This window comes from Odontomachus brunneus, unplaced genomic scaffold (genome assembly GCF_010583005.1).
Source record: "Odontomachus brunneus isolate Ranch 3 - 2012 unplaced genomic scaffold, Obru_v1 Obru_scaffold_096, whole genome shotgun sequence".
Taxonomy (NCBI): Eukaryota; Metazoa; Arthropoda; class Insecta; order Hymenoptera; family Formicidae; genus Odontomachus; species Odontomachus brunneus.
The window spans coordinates 929857-949792 of record NW_022639546.1 but is presented as its reverse complement, the minus strand read 5'-3'; the positions used below and the strand labels follow the sequence as shown (position 1 = coordinate 949792).

Genomic DNA, 19936 nt, shown 5'->3' with positions numbered 1-19936 from the left:
TAATTAATAAATCCGACTAATTTTTATTGATTAAAAAGAGCTAACACGTCTTACTATATGAATGTTCAATAGAATAAAACAATCATATTATAGTTCGCGTGTTTTTGCAGTCAAAGTAGACATTTACTACAGATGACTGTGCAGCCATTTCTATTACACAATAATATGTGCAATTAGAATATAGACATACCTGAAATATTACAAAACTCATCAGTATGACGAAAATTATGATAGTCTGGAGTAGGACAAGTTTTGATCGCTGATAGGGCCATAAGCCAACTATTAACAGAAGAATTCGATGAACAGAAAAATGTTCAGCTTCAATACAGATCATTTCGCTACGAGTGTCGAGACGCGTTTGACTGTGGGAAATCCACGAAGTTTTTGCAAGATACCCTTATTTCAACCGTTCAAACCATTACTCTATAACCGCCTTCCACTTAACATGAATTTTAATGTAAATTATATAATGAAAAATAACCGTAGCGCGATGCGTAATATTTTCGTAAGTTCGACAAGTGTATTTTCGTAACATTGAAGGGGAAAAGGCCGGCAATCGAACTGACACGAAGAAAAATTCAACGTACGCGTATGTTTATTTCCCATAGAATAACACTCATAAAACGACTTGGTCATCTAAATGTCCACGCAAGCGCACTTGCATCCCAGTCGCGTACACGGTTCATTCTAAAGCCAGCAACCACGAAACACACATGGTTATGGGGAGGCACGTCAGCCGATACGTCGCAATATAGCAAGATACCATCCACGGAATTATAGACGGTAAAATATTGATCTAATAATTTAGATGTTTTCACAGAGCTCTCTTCGCAGATATTCACAAACTTAATTGCTCGCATACATTAGTGAAAATTAAATAACATCCAACGCGCACCTACTGTACTCTCATATACTATTGAACGATGGAAATTTGCATCACTTCTGCGTAAAATACATAACGATAAAAAAAAATACCGATATACTTGCAAACTATAATATAAGTAAGTTTTCATTTTTTCATGACAACGTGTAATTTTAGTATTACAGCAATTTGAAACTAAACATAATTTACATTCTTACAATCACATTATTTCATTTTAACTACTGCGCGTAAATTTAAATATCATGAAACATTTTACCACTTGCGTTCGAAAATGTATTTAATTAATAGTGCGGAAAATCGCACTCGAAAGAGATTAAGACTTAAACAAAGCACGTTAAATAAGATTAATAGAACAAAATCTTTCGAAACTAGAAACTAAAAATTTAATGAGAGTGCAGAATAAGAAAATATTATGGAACTAACAATTTTAATGAAGAGATTAGATATATATTCAGCAATAATAAATAATGTCTTCTGCAAGCAATAAATTTATTGTAAAGATAGCACATTCGAAACTGAGTTAACAAACTATAATAAATTCTGTTGTGTTGCCTACGCGGAATATCCTATGTTGAAAATATTCTAATCCATGACATATTTTTTGCTGAGGAAAACCGTGAACAATCCATCCATAACCAAAATGGTAATTTTAATCTTTTTGCAACAGAAACAATATCAGTTATTAATATAAAATCGAAAGAAATTCAATATATATTAATTTCTCACGAAATAACTCATGAAACGACTAACCGGCCAAAGTTCACGCAAGCGTAGTCGCTCTTTCTACCATTCAAGTGCTTCAGTCCAGTACGAACACTCGTAAGGCACGTTTGATCGTTGAGGAGAACGTCAGTCGCATTTGTCTCAAGCTCGACGTGTTAACTGTGGAATTAGCGTCAGTTAAGCGTAAATCTCTAATTACTTGTGAATTTTTTTACTGTTACTAGTGCTAATATATTTCACGTACATGCGGGACTATACTAATATGTATGATGCTCAAATCTGACATTCAATAGTCAAACTATTCTAAAAAGTGTTCATTTTTGCAATTAGTAGCATAATTAAATTTCATGATTTTGCAAAAAATAAGTAAAACCGACAAATTGTGTGTTCCCAGCTCTCCTTTGAACACGGCTGCGGCTGAACGATTTGATGCATCTGTATCTGAGGAATGTTAAAGTCGTAAATGTGCTTGATTGTATTAAATGCTCACCAATTACTAGCCTGGCGAGGTGTCTCATCTATATCCCATTCCTCCGAATAAAATTATTTTCGACAAAGTATAATCGAATCAGCGTTATCTCCAAACACGTTTTGAATGCTTCAAATAATTATATATAATTAAAACCATGATATACTTACGTTTCTTACATATATTGTACAATCGAGTCTTAAAAACGTACATATCTCAAAAAATATATACTGCATTTAAGTAAATGTTATTATTTGTTACAAGTATTTCGTCAGTTTATATATCCGCAAATCTAACATAATATCATTGTAAGTATCAAACGTATTCAAAATATATTCTGAATTTTATCACGTTTTACATTTCAATCAAGAATATTAAATGATATGCATTAAATTAGACAAAAAATCGGTTTGCTTACCCCATAAAGTCGAACCAACTTGTTCTTCGACAAAGTTTCACAATATTTTTTTAAAAGGAATAAATTCTTCTTTTGAATACATAATAACATGATTTTCTGAAATTTGTAATGAACATTTTTCCAAACTATTATCAAGAAAATATTCTTTATCGAAGATAATCATTACTTCAAAGAAGAAATAAACTGAGTTATCGTTCTTGTTTGCAATAAAATGATTATTTTCTCTTTATAATAACAGGTTAATTTATTTTGATATCTAGATGTTGTAAGTGTCGCATAAAAAATGCGGATGCAATATAGATTTGCATAAAATAAGTTCAAATTGCATGGAATCTTTAAAAAAAAAAAAAGCTATAAAAAGGATATTACATAGAATTAATTGAAAATTTCCAGTAAGAATATAACGGGCAGAAGTTATCATGCTTACCTACTACATCTCGATATACTATTAAATGAAGGACACATTCATGTCACTGTTGCGTAGAATACATCACGGTAAAGTAAGACAGTGATGCACTTATCAACTGCAAATGAAAAACCTCATCTTTCGTGTTATCCATCCGACATAGTTCGCATTAAATATATATGATTCAATTATATTTTTCACCGTTGCAAAGCACTCTAAGGATGCAACAAATAATCCACCCACATTCAATCCGAAAGTTTTGTTACCTCTTTGTATCAGAAATAATATTAGTTTCTGCACGTGTAAGGGCGTGGTGTACCATATAACTTTGTATCTACGACATAATGACTAAAATATAAATTCGAGAAAAGCAAGAAGACAAAACAATGTTCCCATATATACGCGCTTTGGAAATTATATTAAACTTTAGTTTTGTTAATTTCACTGTTGGCCTCTAAGAAAACTACTAGCATACAATTGTAATCAATAATAGGAAAACAATGTATATCTTACGCTGTAAAATATACTTGATCATTGTGATCTGTAATTTCCTGTCCGATTGCATTGGCTAAGAACATGTATAAAAGAATAAAAACTGTGCATACAAAACGTGATAAAAGTTCAAATTTATCACTTCCGGATAATGCAAGCTGAAAAGTCTAAGATCAAATGATGTCAATTAAAGATGAATAGTTATTAATAGTATTTCTTGGATAAATCACTATTAATATATAGCTTAATATCAAGATTTTTTTACACTAAACTATTTGTACACACATAGTATATAATTTAAAAGCTATAATTTATATCAATTAATTTAGCTATAATTTATATTGATTATTTCTTTGCATATGATTATGTTTCTTTACGTATGTAAACAAATTTATATATTGAGATTTGTATATAAACTCCTGTCGTCTATAAATACGTTTGAAGCCCGGAAAAACTCACTCGAAAAAGATTAAGACTCAAGCAAACCACGCCGAACGTAATGAGAAGAAAGAAAGTCCCCTCAAAGCTGGATATTAAAAAATCGGAGTATCTTTAAGAATATAAAAGAATGTTATCACACTTATTTTAAGTACATGTTATCAAATAAATACCGACTGCATAGCGTTACGATGAATGTCTACCGCATAGATTATCTTCTTAAAAATCACATTCTGGTCCTTTAGATCATCATTTTCGCGCTTCTTGTTTGTAATTGCTTGTTCTATTCGATAACTGTAAATAATTTTTTCGCTATATAATATAATAATTATATAATTATTAATTATTAATTATTAATATATATAATTATATAATTTCTTTTTCGTTTATTTAACGTTGGAAAACATATTCTAATTAAAATCATGATTTTTGCATATATTGCTATTGGCTTTATCACCTGGCGATACTAAACATTCCACAGGCATATTTAAGAAACACCAGAAGCAGCGTTCCAGTTGCAAACGCTGCAAACGCTCCTATGCAAATTGCTGTGTTCATATGCAACCAGATTAAATTAGAATACTTTTCTTGATCGACAAAATACTCCGTCAAGATGAAAGTTTTGCGACGAGGCCAAGATTCGTTCAGAAACAAAAAAATGCCAAGAAAGCGAGGCCAAATTAAGTGGCCAAGAAGACCGACTTCAATGAACACACATATCACTAAGAGCATTAAAAGAAAATGTATAATTAGAGTATCTAAATATATAATTATAAAGAATTGTTATAGATCGAAATTTTTACTCAATATAAAACCACTTTTCTTTTGTGTATGTATGTGTGTAGTATGACAGAAAACTGATCATGGAAACAATTTAATTTCTGTTACCTTTGATAATAATTAATATATTATACGTTATCATCAAAATACATTTATATAGGTAATTCCTTATTAATAGATGTTAATAAGAAATTTTTTTTAATGAAACTTTGACATTACACATATATGCTCATAAAAACAAAATGGTTAATGTACTTTTTATAGCAAATATAATCTATTATTATCACATTGCAATATTGAGAAGTATGGAAGATAATATCCTACGTATAATAGAAGCAGTAATACGTTTCGCTTGATAACCGTATCTTTTTATAATTGCAATTTCATTCTCGTCCTTTAACTCATTACAGATTTTCTGCAGTTTTTCCAGTAAACACTTTATCTGTTATAATAATAATTATTATAGTAATAATTATATAGTATAATTATATCATTATTGTTTAAATATTTATATTATTATTGTTTAAATAATTATATTATTATTATTGTATAATTATATTGTTACTTATTATAAAATTCTAAAAAATGTTTATACAGATAAATTCACGGATAGATAACATTTAATTACATGTACAACAGAAAATTTTAACTTACAGTTCGGATATTAAACCAGAACGAAAGAAAATTAACCGAAAAAGTACAGAATAATAATGCGGTGGTCAAAACATTGATGAAAAGATCTGAAGTGAATTCTGCTGTTAGAAATACTGTAGTCTGTAGGCAAAACGTTTTTTTTTAATAACAACATTAAAAACTGTTTCTTCATTTAACTACCAAAGTGCAAATTTAAAATAGTTTGTTGCCCCCATATCCATTATAAAACAACATAAAATTATAACACAATTTAATTTTTCTTCAACATTAAATTTACAAAAAGAATGTTACAAATTTTATGTTGAAGAAAATTAAACTGTATTCTAATAAAAAAATGTGTCTGAACGTTGATAACACATGACATTTAATTAATAAATCCGACTAATTTTTATTGATTAAAAAGTGCTAATATGTCTTACTATATGAATGTTCAATAGTATGATACAATCATATTATAGTTCGCGTGTTTTTGAAATCAAAGACATTTACTGCAGGTAACTGTGCAGCCATTTCTATTACACAACACATGTGCAATTACAATATAAACATACCTGAAATATTAGAAAACTCATCAGTATGGCAAAAATTATGATAGTCTGGAGTCGGACAAGTTTTGATCGCTGATAGGGCCATAAGCCAACTACTAGCAGAAGAATTCGATTAATAGAAAAATGGTCAGTTTCAACACAGATCATTTCGCTATGAGTGTCGAGACGCGTTTGACTCTGGGAACTCCACGACGTTTTTGCACGATCATTTTATTTTACCATTTTAAACCATTATTCTATAACTACCTTCTATTTAACATGAATTTTAATGTTAATTATATAATGAAAAATAACCGTAGGGCGATGCATAATATTTCCGTAAGGTCGAGACACGTGCACTTTCGTGACTTTGAAGGGGAAAAAGTCGGCTATCGATCTGACAACGAGAGAAATTCAACATATGCGTATGTTTATTTCCCATAGAATAACATTCACGAAACGACTTCGTCATCTAAATGACCACGCAAGCGCACTTGCATTCCAGTCGCGCACACGGTTCATTCTAAAGCCAGCAACCACGAGACACACATGGTTATTGGGAGACACACCAGACGATTCGTCGCAATATAGCAAGATATCATCCACGGAATTATAGACGGTAAAATATTGATCTAATAATTTAAATGTTTTCACAGAGCTCTCTTCGCAGATATTTACAAACTTAATTGCACGCATACGTTAGTGAAAATCAAGTAACATCCAACGCGTACCTACTGTACTCCCATATACTATTGAATAATGGAAATTAGTGTCACTTTTGCGTAAAACACGTAACGATAAAGTAAGATACCGATGTACTTGCAAACTATAATATAAATAAGTTTTAATTTTTTGTGACAACATGTAATATATTATAGCTATTTGAAACTAAACATTTTTTACATTCTTACACTCACATTATTTTATTTTTATTACTGAGCGTATTTAAATATCATGAAATATTTTACCACTCGGGTTCGAAGATGTATTTAATTAATAGTGACGAAAAACTCACTCAAAAGAGATTAAAACTTAAACAAAGCACATCAAATAAGATTAATAAGAAGAACAATCTTTCGAGACTAAAAACTAAAAAATTAGTGAGACTACTTTGCAGAACAAGAAAATATTATGGAAGTAACAATTTTAATGAAAAGTTCGATATATATTCAGCAACCATAAATGATGTCATCTGCAAGCAATAAATTTATTGAAAAGATAGCACACTCGAAACTGTGTTAACCAACTATAATGAATTCTGTTGTGTTGCCTACTCGGAATATCCTACGGTGAATATATTCCAATCCATGATGTATTTTTTGCTGAGGGAAACCGTGAGCAATCCATCTATAGCCAAAATGGTAATTTTAATATCTTTGCAACACAAACTATAACAATTATTAACATAAAATTCAATATTCAAATTAAAGAAATTCAATATATATTATTTCTCATGAAATAACTCATAAGACAACTAGCCGGTCGAAGTTTACGCAAGCGTAGTCACTCTTTCTACCATTCAAGTGCTTCAGTCCAGTGTGAATACTCGTCGCGCACGTTTGATCGTTGAGGAGAACGTCAGTCGCATTTGTCTCAAGCTCGACGTGTTAACTGTGGGATTAGCGTCGATGAAGTGTAAACCTCTAATAACTAGTGAATTTTTTACTGTTACTAGTACTAATATATTTCACGTACTTACCTAATTATACTAATGTGTATGATGCTTAAGTCAATGACATTCAATAGTAAAACTATTCTAAAAAGTATTCACTTCTGCAGTTAGTAGCATGACTAAATTTCATGATTTTGCAAGAAAATAAGTAACACCGACGAATTGTGTGTGCCCAGCTCTCCTTTGAATACGGTCGCACCTGAACGATTTAATAAATTTGTCTGTATCTGAGGAATGTTAAAGTCGTAAATGTGCTTGATTGTAATAAATGCTCATCAATTACTAACCTCGCGCGGTGTCTCACATATATCCCATTGCTCCAAATAAAATTATTTTCCGATAAAGTATAATCGAATCAGCATCATCTCCAAACACGTTTTCAATGCTTTAAATAATTAGATATAATTAAAACCATGATATACCTATGTTTTTTACATATATTGCACAACCGAGTCTTAAAAACGTATATATCTCAAAAAATATATACTGCATTTAAGTAAATGTTATTATTTGTTAGAAGTATTTCGTCAGTTTATATATCCGCAAATCTTAAATTCATCATAAGTATCAAACTTATTCAAAATATATTCTGAATTTTATCACGTTTTACATTTCAATCAAGAATATTAAATTATATGTATTAAATTAGACATAAAATTCGGTTTGCTTATTCCATAAAGTCAAACCAATTTGCTCTTCGATAAAGTTTCACCATATTTTTTTAAAAAGAATAAATTCTTCTTTTGAATACATTATAACATGATTTTCTGAAATTTGTAATGAACATGTTTTCAAACTATTATCAAAAAAATATTTTTTGCTGAAAGTCATTAAAAAAAGAAATAAACTGAGTTATCGTTTTTGTTTGCAATAAAATTTTATTTTTCTCTTTATAATAACAGGTAAATTTATTTTTATACCTAGATGTTGTAAGTGTCGCATAAAAATTGCGGATATGGTATGGATTTGTATAAAATGTGTTCAAATTGTCTGGAATCTTTCAAAAGAAAAAAAAAGCTATAAAAAGGATATTACATAGAATTAATTGAATGTTTCCAATAAGAATATAACGGGCAGAAATTATCACGCTTACCTATTACATCTCGATATAAAAAAAAAGCTATAAAAAGGATATTACATAGAATTAATTGAATGTTTCCAATAAGAATATAACGGGCAGAAATTATCACGCTTACCTATTACATCTCGATATAAAAAAAAAGCTATAAAAAGGATATTACATAGAATTAATTGAATGTTTCCAATAAGAATATAACGGGCAGAAATTATCACGCTTACCTATTACATCTCGATATAAAAAAAAAGCTATAAAAAGGATATTACATAGAATTAATTGAATGTTTCCAATAAAAATATAACGGGCAGAAATTATCACGCTTACCTATTACATCTCGATATACTATTAAATGACGGATACATTCATGTCACTGTTGCGTAGAATACATCACGGTAAAGTAAGATAGTGATGCACTTATCAACTGCAAATGAAAAATCTCATCTTTCGTGTTATCCGTCCGACATAAGTCGCATTGAATATATCGGATTAAATTATATATTTTTTACCGTTGCAAAACACTCTAAGGATGCAACAAATAATCCACCCACATTCAAACCGAAAGTTTTGTTACCTCTTTGTATCAGAAATAATATTAATTTCTGCACATGTAAGGGCATTATATACCATATAACTTTGTATCTACGACATAATGGATAAAATATAAATTCGAAAAAAACAAAAAGACAGAACAATGTTCCCATATATACGCACTTTGGAAATTACATTAAACTTTAGTTTTGGTAAATTCACTGTTGGCCTGTAAGAAGGCCACTAGCACACAATTGTCATGAATAATACGAAAACAATATATATCTTACGCTGTAAAATATACTTGATCATTGTGATCTGTAATTTCCTGTCCGATTGCGTTGGCAAAGAACATGTATAAAAGAATAAGAATTGTGTATACAAAACGTAAGAAAAGTTCTAATTTATCACCTCCGGTTGATGCAAGCTGAACAATCTAAGACCAAATGTCAATCTCATAAAGATGAATAGTTATTAATGATATTATTTGTGTAAACCACAAATATATAACTTAATAATATCAAGATTTTTTTTGACACTGAACTGTTTTTACGTACATAGTATAATTATATTATTATTATAATATAATTTTATTATCATTATACTATAAATTATACTATTATATAATATAAATTACATTATTATTACACTATAATTTATATTAATTGTTTCTTTGCATATAATTATGTTTCTTTATGTATGTAAATAAATTTGTATATTGAGATTTGTATATAAACTCCTCTCATCTATAGATAAATTTAAAGTCCGGAAAAACTCACTCGAAAAAGATTAAGACTCAAACAAACCACGCCGAACGCAATGAGAAGAAAGAAAGTTCCCTCAAAGCTGGATATTATAAAATTGGAGTATCTTTAAGAATATAAGAGAATGTTATTACACTTATTATAAGTAAGTGTTATCAAATAAATACCGACTGCATAGCTTTACGATGAATGTCTATCCCATAGACCATCCTTTTAAAAATCACATTCTGGTCCTTTAAATTAACATTTTCTCGCTTATTGTTTGTAATTGCTCGTTCTATGCGATAACTGCAAATAATTTTCTCGCTATAATTATATAATTTTCTTTTTATTTATTTATGTGAAAATACACTAATAAAAATCATGATTATTCTATGTATTGCTATTGGTTTCATCACCTGGCGATACTAAACATTCCACAGGCATGTTTAAGAGACACCAGAAGCAGCGTTCCTGTTGCTATCATTGCAAACGTTGCTATGTAAATTGCTATGTTCGTATGCAACATAATTAAGTAAAAATATTTTTCTTGATCGACAAAGTACTCGGTCAAGATTAACGTCTTGCGACGGAACAAAGATTCGTTCAGGAACAAAAAAATGCCAAGAACGCGTGGCCAAATTGGTTGAGCAATATTAACGATTGGAGGAAACGCGGATAACACTAAGGACATTTAAAAAATGTAATTATATAAATTGGTGTTTTTTAATAATCAATAGTAAAGAATTATTGTAAAACTAAATTCACTCAAATATAACTTCTCTATTATGTGTGTAGTCTGACAGAAAGCTGATCATCAAAACATTTTAATTTCTGTTACTTTTGATAATAATTAAAATATCATACATTATTGTCAAAATTTATACCAGTATTCCTTATTAACAGATGTTAATAAGATATTTATTTTAATGAAATTTCGACATTACACATATACGCGCATGGAAACAAAATGTTAATCTACTTTTTATAGAAAAAATAATCTATTATTATCACATTGCAACAGGTCGAGAAGTGTGGAAGATAATATCCTACGTGTAATAGAAGCAGTAATACGTTTCGCTTGACAACCGTATCTTTTTATAATTGCAATTTCATTCACGTCCTTTAATTCATTACATATTTTCTGCAGTTCTTCCAGTAAACACTTTACCTGTTATAATAATTATTATTATAGTAATAATTATATTGTATAATGTTACATATTATAGAATACTAAAAAATGTTTATATAGAAAAATTCACGAACTACATTTAATTAAATATACCACAGAAAATCTCAACTTACAGTTCGGATATTAATCCAGAACGAAAGAAAATTAACCGAACAACTACAAGATAATAATGCGGTGGTCAAAACATTGATGAGAAGATCGGAAGTGTATTCTGCAGTTAGAAGTACTGTAATCTGTAGGCAACACATTTTTTTATATAACAACATTAAAAACTGTTTGTTTAACTACCAAAGTGCAAATTTAAAATAGTTTGTTGCCTCCATATCTATGATAAAATAACAATTAAATTTATAAAAAGAAAGTTACAAATTTTATGTTGAAGAAAAATTAAATTGTGTTAAAATTTTTCTGATCGTTGATAACACATGACATTTAATTAATAAATCTGACTAATTTTCATTGATTAAAAAGTGCTAATATGCTTACTATATGAATGTTCAGTAATATAAAACAATCATATAATAGTTCGCGTGTTTTTTAAGTCAAAATAGACATTCACTACAGATGACTGTGCAGCTATTTCTATTACACAATAACATGTGCAATTACAATATAAACATACTTGAGATATTATAAAACTCATCAGTATGACAAAAATTATGATAGTCTGGAGTAGGACAAGTTTTGATCGTTGATAGGGCCATAAGCCAAGTACTAGCAGAAGAATTCGATTAATAGAAAAATGTTCAGTTTCAATACAGATCATTTCGCTACGAGTGTCGAGACGCGTTTGACTGTGGGAAGTCCACGAAATTTTTGCAAAATACCCTTATTTCAACCGTTCAAACCATTACTCTATAACAGCCTTCCATTTAACATGAAATTTAATGTAAATTATATAATGAAAAATAACCATAGGGCGATGCGTAATATTTCCGTAAAATCGACACGCGTGCATTCTCATGACATTGAAGGGGAAAGGCCGGCTATCGATCTGACACCGAGAGAAATTCAACGTACGCGTATGTTTATTTCCCATAGAATAACACTCACAGAACGACTTGGTCATCTAAATGTCCACGCAAGCGCACTTGCATCCCAGTCGCGCACACGGTTCATTCTAAAGCCAGCAACCACGAGACACACATGGTTATGGGGAGACACATCAGACGATCCGTCGCAATATAGCAAGATATCATCCACGGAATTATAGACGGTAAAATATTGATCTAATAATTTAAATGTTTTCACAGAGCTCTCTTCGCAGATATTTACAAACTTAATTGCACGCATACATTAGTGAAAATCAAGTAACATCCAACGCGTACCTACTGTACTCCCATAATCTATTGAATAATGGAAATTTGTGTCACCTTTGCGTAAAATACATAACGATAAAATAAGATACCGATATACTTGCATACTATAGTATAAGTAAGTTTCCTTCTTTTCGTGACAACTGTAATTTTAGTATTACAGCAATTTAAAACTAAGCATTTTTTACATTCTTACAATCACATTATTTGATTTTTACTACTGTGTGTATTTAAATATCATGAAAAATTATACCGCTCGCGTTCAAAGATGTATTTAATTAATAGTGCGGAAAAACTCACTCGAAAGAGATTAAGATTTAAACAAAGCACATCAAATAAGATTAATAAGAAGAACAATCTTTCGAGATTAAAAACTAAAAAATTAGTGAGAGTATTTTGCAGAACGAGAAAATATTATGGAAGTAACAATTTTAATGAAAAGGTTAGGTATATATTCAGCAATCAAAAATGGTGTCATCTGCAAGCAATAAATTTATTGAAAAGGAACACACTCGAAACCGTGTTAATCAACTATAATGAATTCTGTTGTGTTGCCTCGGAATATCCCACGCTAAATATATTCTAAAGCATGATGTATTTTTGCTGAGGGAAACCGTGAAAAATCCATCCATGGCTAATATAGTAATTTTAATCTTTTTGCAAGACAAACAATATCCGTTATTAATATAAAATGAAAAGAAATTCAATATATATTAATTTCTCACGATATAACTCATACGACGACTAGCCGGCCGAAGTTCACGCAAGCGTAGTCGCTCTTTCCACCATTTAGGTGCTTCAGTATAAACACCAGTATAAACACTCGTGAGGTACGTTTGATCGTTGAGAAGAACATCAGTCGCATTTGTCTCAAGCTCGACGTGTTAACTGTAATTAGCGTCGGTAAAGTGTAAACCTCTAATAACTTGTGAATTTTTTTACTGTTACTAGTGCTAATATATTTCACGTACTTACGGAATTATACTAAGGTGTGTGACGCTCAAGTCTATGACATTCAATAGTTAAACAATTCTAAAAAGTGTCCACTTTTGCAATTAGTAGCGTGACTAAATTTTATGATTTCGCAAAAAAGTAAATAAAACTGACGAATTGTGTGTTCCCAGCTCTCATTTGAACACGGCTGTACCTGAACGATTTAATGTATTTGACTGTATATGAGGAACGTTAAAGTCGTAAACGTGCTTGATTGTATTAAATGCTTACCAATTACTAGCCACGCGTGGTGTCTCACCTATATCCCATTCCACCGAATAAAATTATTTTCCGACAAAGTATAATCGAATAAGCGTCATCTCCAGACACGTTTTCAATGCTTCAAGTAATTAGATATAATTACCATGATATACCTATGTTTCTTACATATATTGTACAACCGAGTCTTAAAAATATATCTCAAAAAATATATACTGCATTTAAGTAAATATTATTATTTGTTACAAGTATTTAGTCAGTTTATATATCCGCAAATCTAATATAAATTTATTGTAAGTATCAAAGTTATTCAAAATATATTCTGAATCTTAGCACATTACAATCAAGAATATTAAATGATATGTATTAAATTAGACAAAAAATCGGTTTGCTTACCCCATAAAGTCGAACCAACTTGTTCCTCGATAAAGTTTCACAATATTTTTTTATAAGGAACAAATTCTTCTTTTGAATACATAATAACATGATTTTCTGAAATTTGTAATGAACATTTTTCCAAAATATTATCATGAAAATATTCTTTGTCGAAGATAATCATTACTTAAAAGAAGAAATATAAACTGAGTTATCGTTCTTGTTTGCAATAAAATGATAATTTTCTCTTTATAATAACAGGTAAATTTATTTTGACACGTAGAAGATGTAAGTGTCGCATAAAAATTGCGGATGCAATATAGATTTCTATAAAATGAGTAAATTGTCTGGAATCTTTAAAAAAAAAGCTATAAAAAGTATATATATAATTAATTGAAAGTTTCCAGTAAGAATATAACGGGCAGAAATTATCACGCTTACTTATTATATCTCGATATACTATTAAATGACGGACACATTCATATCACTGTTGCGTAGAATATATCATGGTAAAGTAAGATAGTGATGCATTTATCAACTGTAAATGGAAAATCTCATCTTTCGTGTTATCCGTCCGACATAGGTCGCATTGAATATATCTCATTGAATTATATATTTTTTACCGTTGAAAAACCCTCTAAGCATGGAACAAATAATCCACCCACTTTCAACCAGAAAGTTTTGTTACCTCTTTGTATCAGAAATAATATTAGTTTCTGCACGTGTAAGGACGTTGTATACCATATAACTTTGTATCTATAACATAATGAGTAAAATATTAATTCGAGAAAAGCAAGAAGACAGAACAATGTTCTCATATATACGCGCTTTGGACATTATATTAAACTTTAGTTTTGTTAATTTCACTGTGGGGCTGTAAGAAGGCACACAAATATCATCAATAATACGAAAACAATGTATATCTTACGCTGTAAAATATACTTGATCATTGCGATCTGTAAGTTCCTGTCCGATTGCGTTGCCCACGAACATGAATAAAAGAATAAGAATTGTGTGTAGAAAACGTAATAAAAGTTCAAATTTATCACCTCCGGTTGATGTAAGCTGAAAAATCTAAGACCAAATAATGTCAACCTCATAAAGATGAATGGTTATTAATGATATTACTTGTATAAATCACAATTAATATATAACTTAATAATATCAAGATTTTTTTTATACTGAACTGTTTTTACGCACATAGTATAATTATATTATTATTATACTATAATTATATTATTATTTTACTATAAATTATACTATTATATACTATAAATTATATTATTATGTTTATATCATTATGATTATGTTTTGTATGTAAGCAAATTTATATATTGAGATTTGTATATAAACTCCTCTCGTCTATAGATATATTTAAAGTCCGGAAAAACTCACTCGAAAAAAATTAAAACTCAAACAAATCACGGTGAACGCTATGAGAAGAAAGAAAGTTCCCTCAAAGCTGGATACCAGAAAATTGGAGTATCTTTAAGAATGTAAGAGAATGTTATTACACTTATTTTAAGTAAGTCTTATCAAATAAATACCGACTGCATAGCTTTACGATGAATGTCTATCGCATAGACCATCCTCCTAAAAATCACATTTTGGTCCTTTAAATTAACATTTTCTCGCCTATTGTTTGTAATTGCTCGTTCTATGCGATAACTGTAAATAATTTTCTTGCTTATAATTATATAATTTTCTATTTATTTATTCAACATACAAAAATACACTAATAAAAATCATGATTTTTCTACATATTGCTATTGGCTTCATCACCTGGCGATACTAAACATTCCACAGGCATGTTTAAGAGACACCAAAAGCAGCGTTCCTGTTGCTATCACTGCAAACGTTCCTATGAAAACTGCTATGTTCGTATGCAACATGATTAAGTAAGAATACTTTTCTTGATCAACAAAGTACTCGGTCACGATAAACGTTTTGCGACGAAACAAAGATTTGTTCAGGAACAAAAAAATGCCAAGAACGCGTGGCCAAACTGGTTGAGCAATAATAACAATTTGAGGAAACACGACTATCACTAAAAACATTTAAAAAAATACAATTATATAAATTGGTGTTTTATTTAATAATCAATAGGAAAGAATTATTGTAAAACAAAATTTACTAAAAATATAACCTCTATTATGTGTATGGTCTGACATAAAACTGATTATAGAAATATTTCAATTTCTGTTATTTTTAATAATAACTTAAATATCATATGTCATCGTTAAAATATATTTACACCCGTAACATCTTATTAAAATGTTAATTAGGTATTTTTTAATATAGCTTCAAAGTTTGCACACATACGCACAAGATTGTAAAGTGGTTAACTTTACAATCTTTATAAACTTTTATAACGAGTATATTTCATTATATACAGTAATGTAAGTATAAAGAGCGTTATCTTACGTATAAGAAAAATAGTAATTTGTCTTGCTCGATAACCATGTGTTTTTATAATTGCAATTTCATTCTCGTCCTTCAACTCATTACAAATTTCCTGTAGTCTTTCCAGTAAACACTTTACCTGTTATAATAATTATTACTATAATAATAATTATATTGTATAACGTTACTTCTTATAGAATTCTAAAAAATGTTTATATAAAAAACTTCACGGATAACATTTAATTAAATATACCACAGATAATTTAAACTTACAGTTCGAATCTTAATCCAGAAAGAAAGAAAATTAAACGAAAAAATACAGGACACTAATGTATTGGTCAAAACATTGATGACAAGATCAGAAGTGTATTCTGCAGTTAGAAATACTGTAGTCTGTAGGCAACACATTTTTTTAAATAACAATATTAAAAACTGTTTCTTTATATAACTACCAAAGTGAAAATTTAAAATAGTTTGTTACCTCCATTTCTATTATAAAACAACATAATTAAATTTATAAAAAGAAAGTTACAAATTTTATGTTAAAGAAAAATTAAATTGTGTTATAATAAAAAAATTTTTCTGAACGTTGATAAGACATGACGTTTAATTAATAAATCCGACTAATTTTTATTGATTAAAAAAAGCTGAGATGTCTTACTATATAAATGTTCAATAGTATGAAACAATCATATTATAATTCGCGTGTTTTTGCAGTCAAAGTAGACATTTAGTACAGGTGACTGTGCAACCATTTCTATTACACAATAACATGTGCAATTACAATATAAACATACCTGAAAAATTACAAAACACATCAGTATGAGGAAAGTTATGATAGTCTGGATTAGGATAAGTTTTGATCGCTGATAAGGCCATAAGCCAACTCCTAGCAGAAGAATTCGATTAATAGAAAAATGTTCAGTTTCAATACAGATCATTTCGCTACGAGTGTCGAGACGCGTTTGACTGTGGGAAGTCCACGACGTTTTTGCAAAATACCCTTATTTCAATCGTTCAACTCTATAACAGCCTTCCATTTAACATGAAATTTAATGTAAATTATATAATGAAAAATAACCGTAGGGCGATGCGTAATATTTCCGTAAAATCGACACGCGTGCATTCTCATGACTTTGAAGGGGAAAAAGCCGGCTATCGATCTGACACCGAGAGAAATTCAATATATGCGTATGTTTATTTCCCATAGAATAACACTCACGAAACGACTTGGTCATCTAAATGTCCACGCAAGCGCACTTGCATCCCAGTCGCGTACACAGTTCATTGTAAAGCCAGCAACCACGAGACACACATGGTTATGGGGAGGTTACATCAGCCGATATGTCGCAATATAGCAAGATACCATCCACGGAATTATAGACGGTAAAATATTGATCTAATTTAGATGTTTTCACAGAGCTTTCTTCGCAGATATTCACAACCTTAATTGCACGCATAGATTAGTGAAAATCAAATAACATCCAACGCGCATCTACTGTACTCTCATATATTATTGAACGATGGAAATTTGCGTCACTTCTGCGTAAAATACATAACGATAAAATAAGATACCGATGTACTTGCAAATTATAATATAAATAAGTTTTCTTTTTTTGGTGACAACATGTAATTTTGATATTACAGCAATTTGAAACTAAACATTTTTTACATTCTTACAATTACATTATTTTATTTTTACTATTGCGCGTATTTAAATATCATGAAATGTTTTACCACTCGCGTTCGAAGATGTATTTAATTAATAGTGCGGAAAAACTCACTGAAAAGAGATTAAGACTTAAACAAAGCGTCAAATAAGATTAATAAGAAGAACAATCTTTCAAGACAAGAAACTAAAAAATTAGTGAGAGTACTTTGGAGAACAAGAAAATATTATGGAAGTAACAATTTTAATAAAAAGGTTCGGTATATATTCAGCAATCATAAATGGTGCAAGCAATAAATTTATTGAAAAGATAATACACTCGAAACTGGGTTAACCAACTATAATGAATTCTGTTGTGTTGCCTCGGAATAACCATGCCCCGAATGGAAATTTTAATCTCTTTGTCATAGAAACAATATCAGTTATCAAACTTAAATGGAAAGAAATTTAATATACATTAATTTCTCACGAAATAACTTATGAGACGACTAGCCGGCCGAAGTTCACGCCTGATAAGTAAGCGTAATCGCTCTTTCCACCATTCAAGTGCTTCAGTATAAGCACCAGTATAAACACTCGTGAAGTACGTTTGATCGTTGAGAAGAATGTCAGTCGCATTTGTCTCAAGCTCGACGTGTTAACTGTGGAATTAGCGTCGGTAAAGTGTAAACTTCTAATAACTTGTGAATTTTTTTACTGTTACTTGTGCTAATATATATTACTTACGGAATAATACTAAAGTATGTGATGCTCAAGTCTATGACATTCAATAATTAAACTATTCTAAAAAGTGTCCACTTTTGCAGTTACTAGCGTGACTAAATTTCATGATTTTTCAAGAAAATAAGTAAAACCGACGAATTGTCCCAATCTCTCCTTTGAACGGCCGCACTTAAACGATTTAATGCATTAGTCTGTATATAAGGAATTTTAAAGTCGTAAATGTGCTTGATTGTATTAAATGCTCACCAATTACTAGCCTCTCACGCGGTGTCTCACCTATATCCTATTCCTCCAAATATAATTACTTTCCGACAACGTATAATTGAATCAGCGCCATCTCCAGACACGTTTTGAATGCTTCAAATAATTAGATATAATTAAAACCATGATATATCTATGTTTCTTATATGTATTGCACAACCGAGTCTTAAAACGTACATACATCAAAAAATATATATTGCATTTAAGTAAATGTTATTATTTGTTAGAAACATTTCGTCAGTTTATATATCCGCAAATCTATCATAAATTTATCATAAGTATCAAACTTATTCAAAATATCTATATAAAATCTTAGCACGTTTTACATTTTAATCAAGAATATTAAATTATATGTATTAAATTAGACAAAAAATTCGGTTTGCTTACTCCATAAAGTCGGACCAACTTGTTCTTCGATAAAGTTTCACAATATTTCTTTAAAAAGAATAAATTCTTCTTTTGAATACACAATAACATGATTTTCTGAAATTGTAATAAACATGTTTCTAAACTATTATCAAGAAAATATTCTTTGTTGAAGATAATCATTACTTAAAAGAAGAAATATAAACTGAGTTATCGTTCTGTTAGTAGTAAAATGATATTTTTCTCTTTATAATAACAGGTAAATTTATTTTGACACCTAGATGTTGTAAGTGTCGCATAAAATTTGCGAATGCAATATGGATTTGTATAAAATAAGTTCAAATTGTCTGGAATCTTTCAAAAGAAAAAAAAAGCTTTAAAAAAGATATTATATAGAATTAATTGAAAGTTTCCAGTAAGAACATAACGGGCAGAAGTTATCACGCTTACCTACTACATCTCAATATACTATTAAATGGCGGACACATTCATGTCACTGTTGCGTAGAATACATTACGGTAAAGTAAGATATTGATGTACTTATCAACTGCAAATGAAAAACCTCATCTTTTGTGTTATCCGCCCGACATAGGTCGCATTGAATATAC

The 19936-nt window shown here is 29.7% G+C and overlaps 3 protein-coding genes across 3 annotated transcripts in view; all 3 read right to left on the bottom strand.

The window, feature by feature from the left end:
- Nucleotides 1–2963: 2963 nt before the first annotated feature.
- On the bottom strand, nucleotides 2964–6011 carry LOC116848465. The gene is made up of 9 exons (XM_032824580.1): nucleotides 5815–6011; nucleotides 5264–5383; nucleotides 4934–5051; nucleotides 4287–4551; nucleotides 4007–4123; nucleotides 3851–3941; nucleotides 3413–3558; nucleotides 3101–3233; nucleotides 2964–3017 (listed from the first exon to the last, which is right to left on the bottom strand). The coding sequence occupies exons 1-9, from the start codon at nucleotides 5956–5958 to the stop codon at nucleotides 2964–2966; spliced, it is 1188 nt and encodes a 395-aa protein (XP_032680471.1). The 5' UTR covers nucleotides 5959–6011.
- A 2896-nt stretch (nucleotides 6012–8907) lies between these two features.
- On the bottom strand, nucleotides 8908–12028 carry LOC116848464. The gene is made up of 9 exons (XM_032824579.1): nucleotides 11626–12028; nucleotides 11117–11236; nucleotides 10805–10982; nucleotides 10231–10495; nucleotides 10004–10120; nucleotides 9848–9938; nucleotides 9359–9504; nucleotides 9047–9179; nucleotides 8908–8961 (listed from the first exon to the last, which is right to left on the bottom strand). Exons 1-9 carry the CDS (start codon nucleotides 11767–11769, stop codon nucleotides 8908–8910), a joined length of 1248 nt encoding a protein of 415 aa, XP_032680470.1. The 5' UTR covers nucleotides 11770–12028.
- A 2362-nt stretch (nucleotides 12029–14390) lies between these two features.
- LOC116848463 (odorant receptor 43a-like) overlaps nucleotides 14391–19936 on the bottom strand; it is a 6503-nt gene continuing 957 nt past the window's right edge. Inside the window, exons 2-6 of the mRNA XM_032824577.1 lie at nucleotides 15458–15574; nucleotides 15302–15392; nucleotides 14835–14980; nucleotides 14530–14662; nucleotides 14391–14444 (exon numbers count right to left, since the gene is read on the bottom strand). Coding sequence (XP_032680468.1) covers nucleotides 14391–14444; nucleotides 14530–14662; nucleotides 14835–14980; nucleotides 15302–15392; nucleotides 15458–15574 — 541 coding nt within the window. The remainder of the gene's footprint in view (nucleotides 14445–14529; nucleotides 14663–14834; nucleotides 14981–15301; nucleotides 15393–15457; nucleotides 15575–19936) is intronic.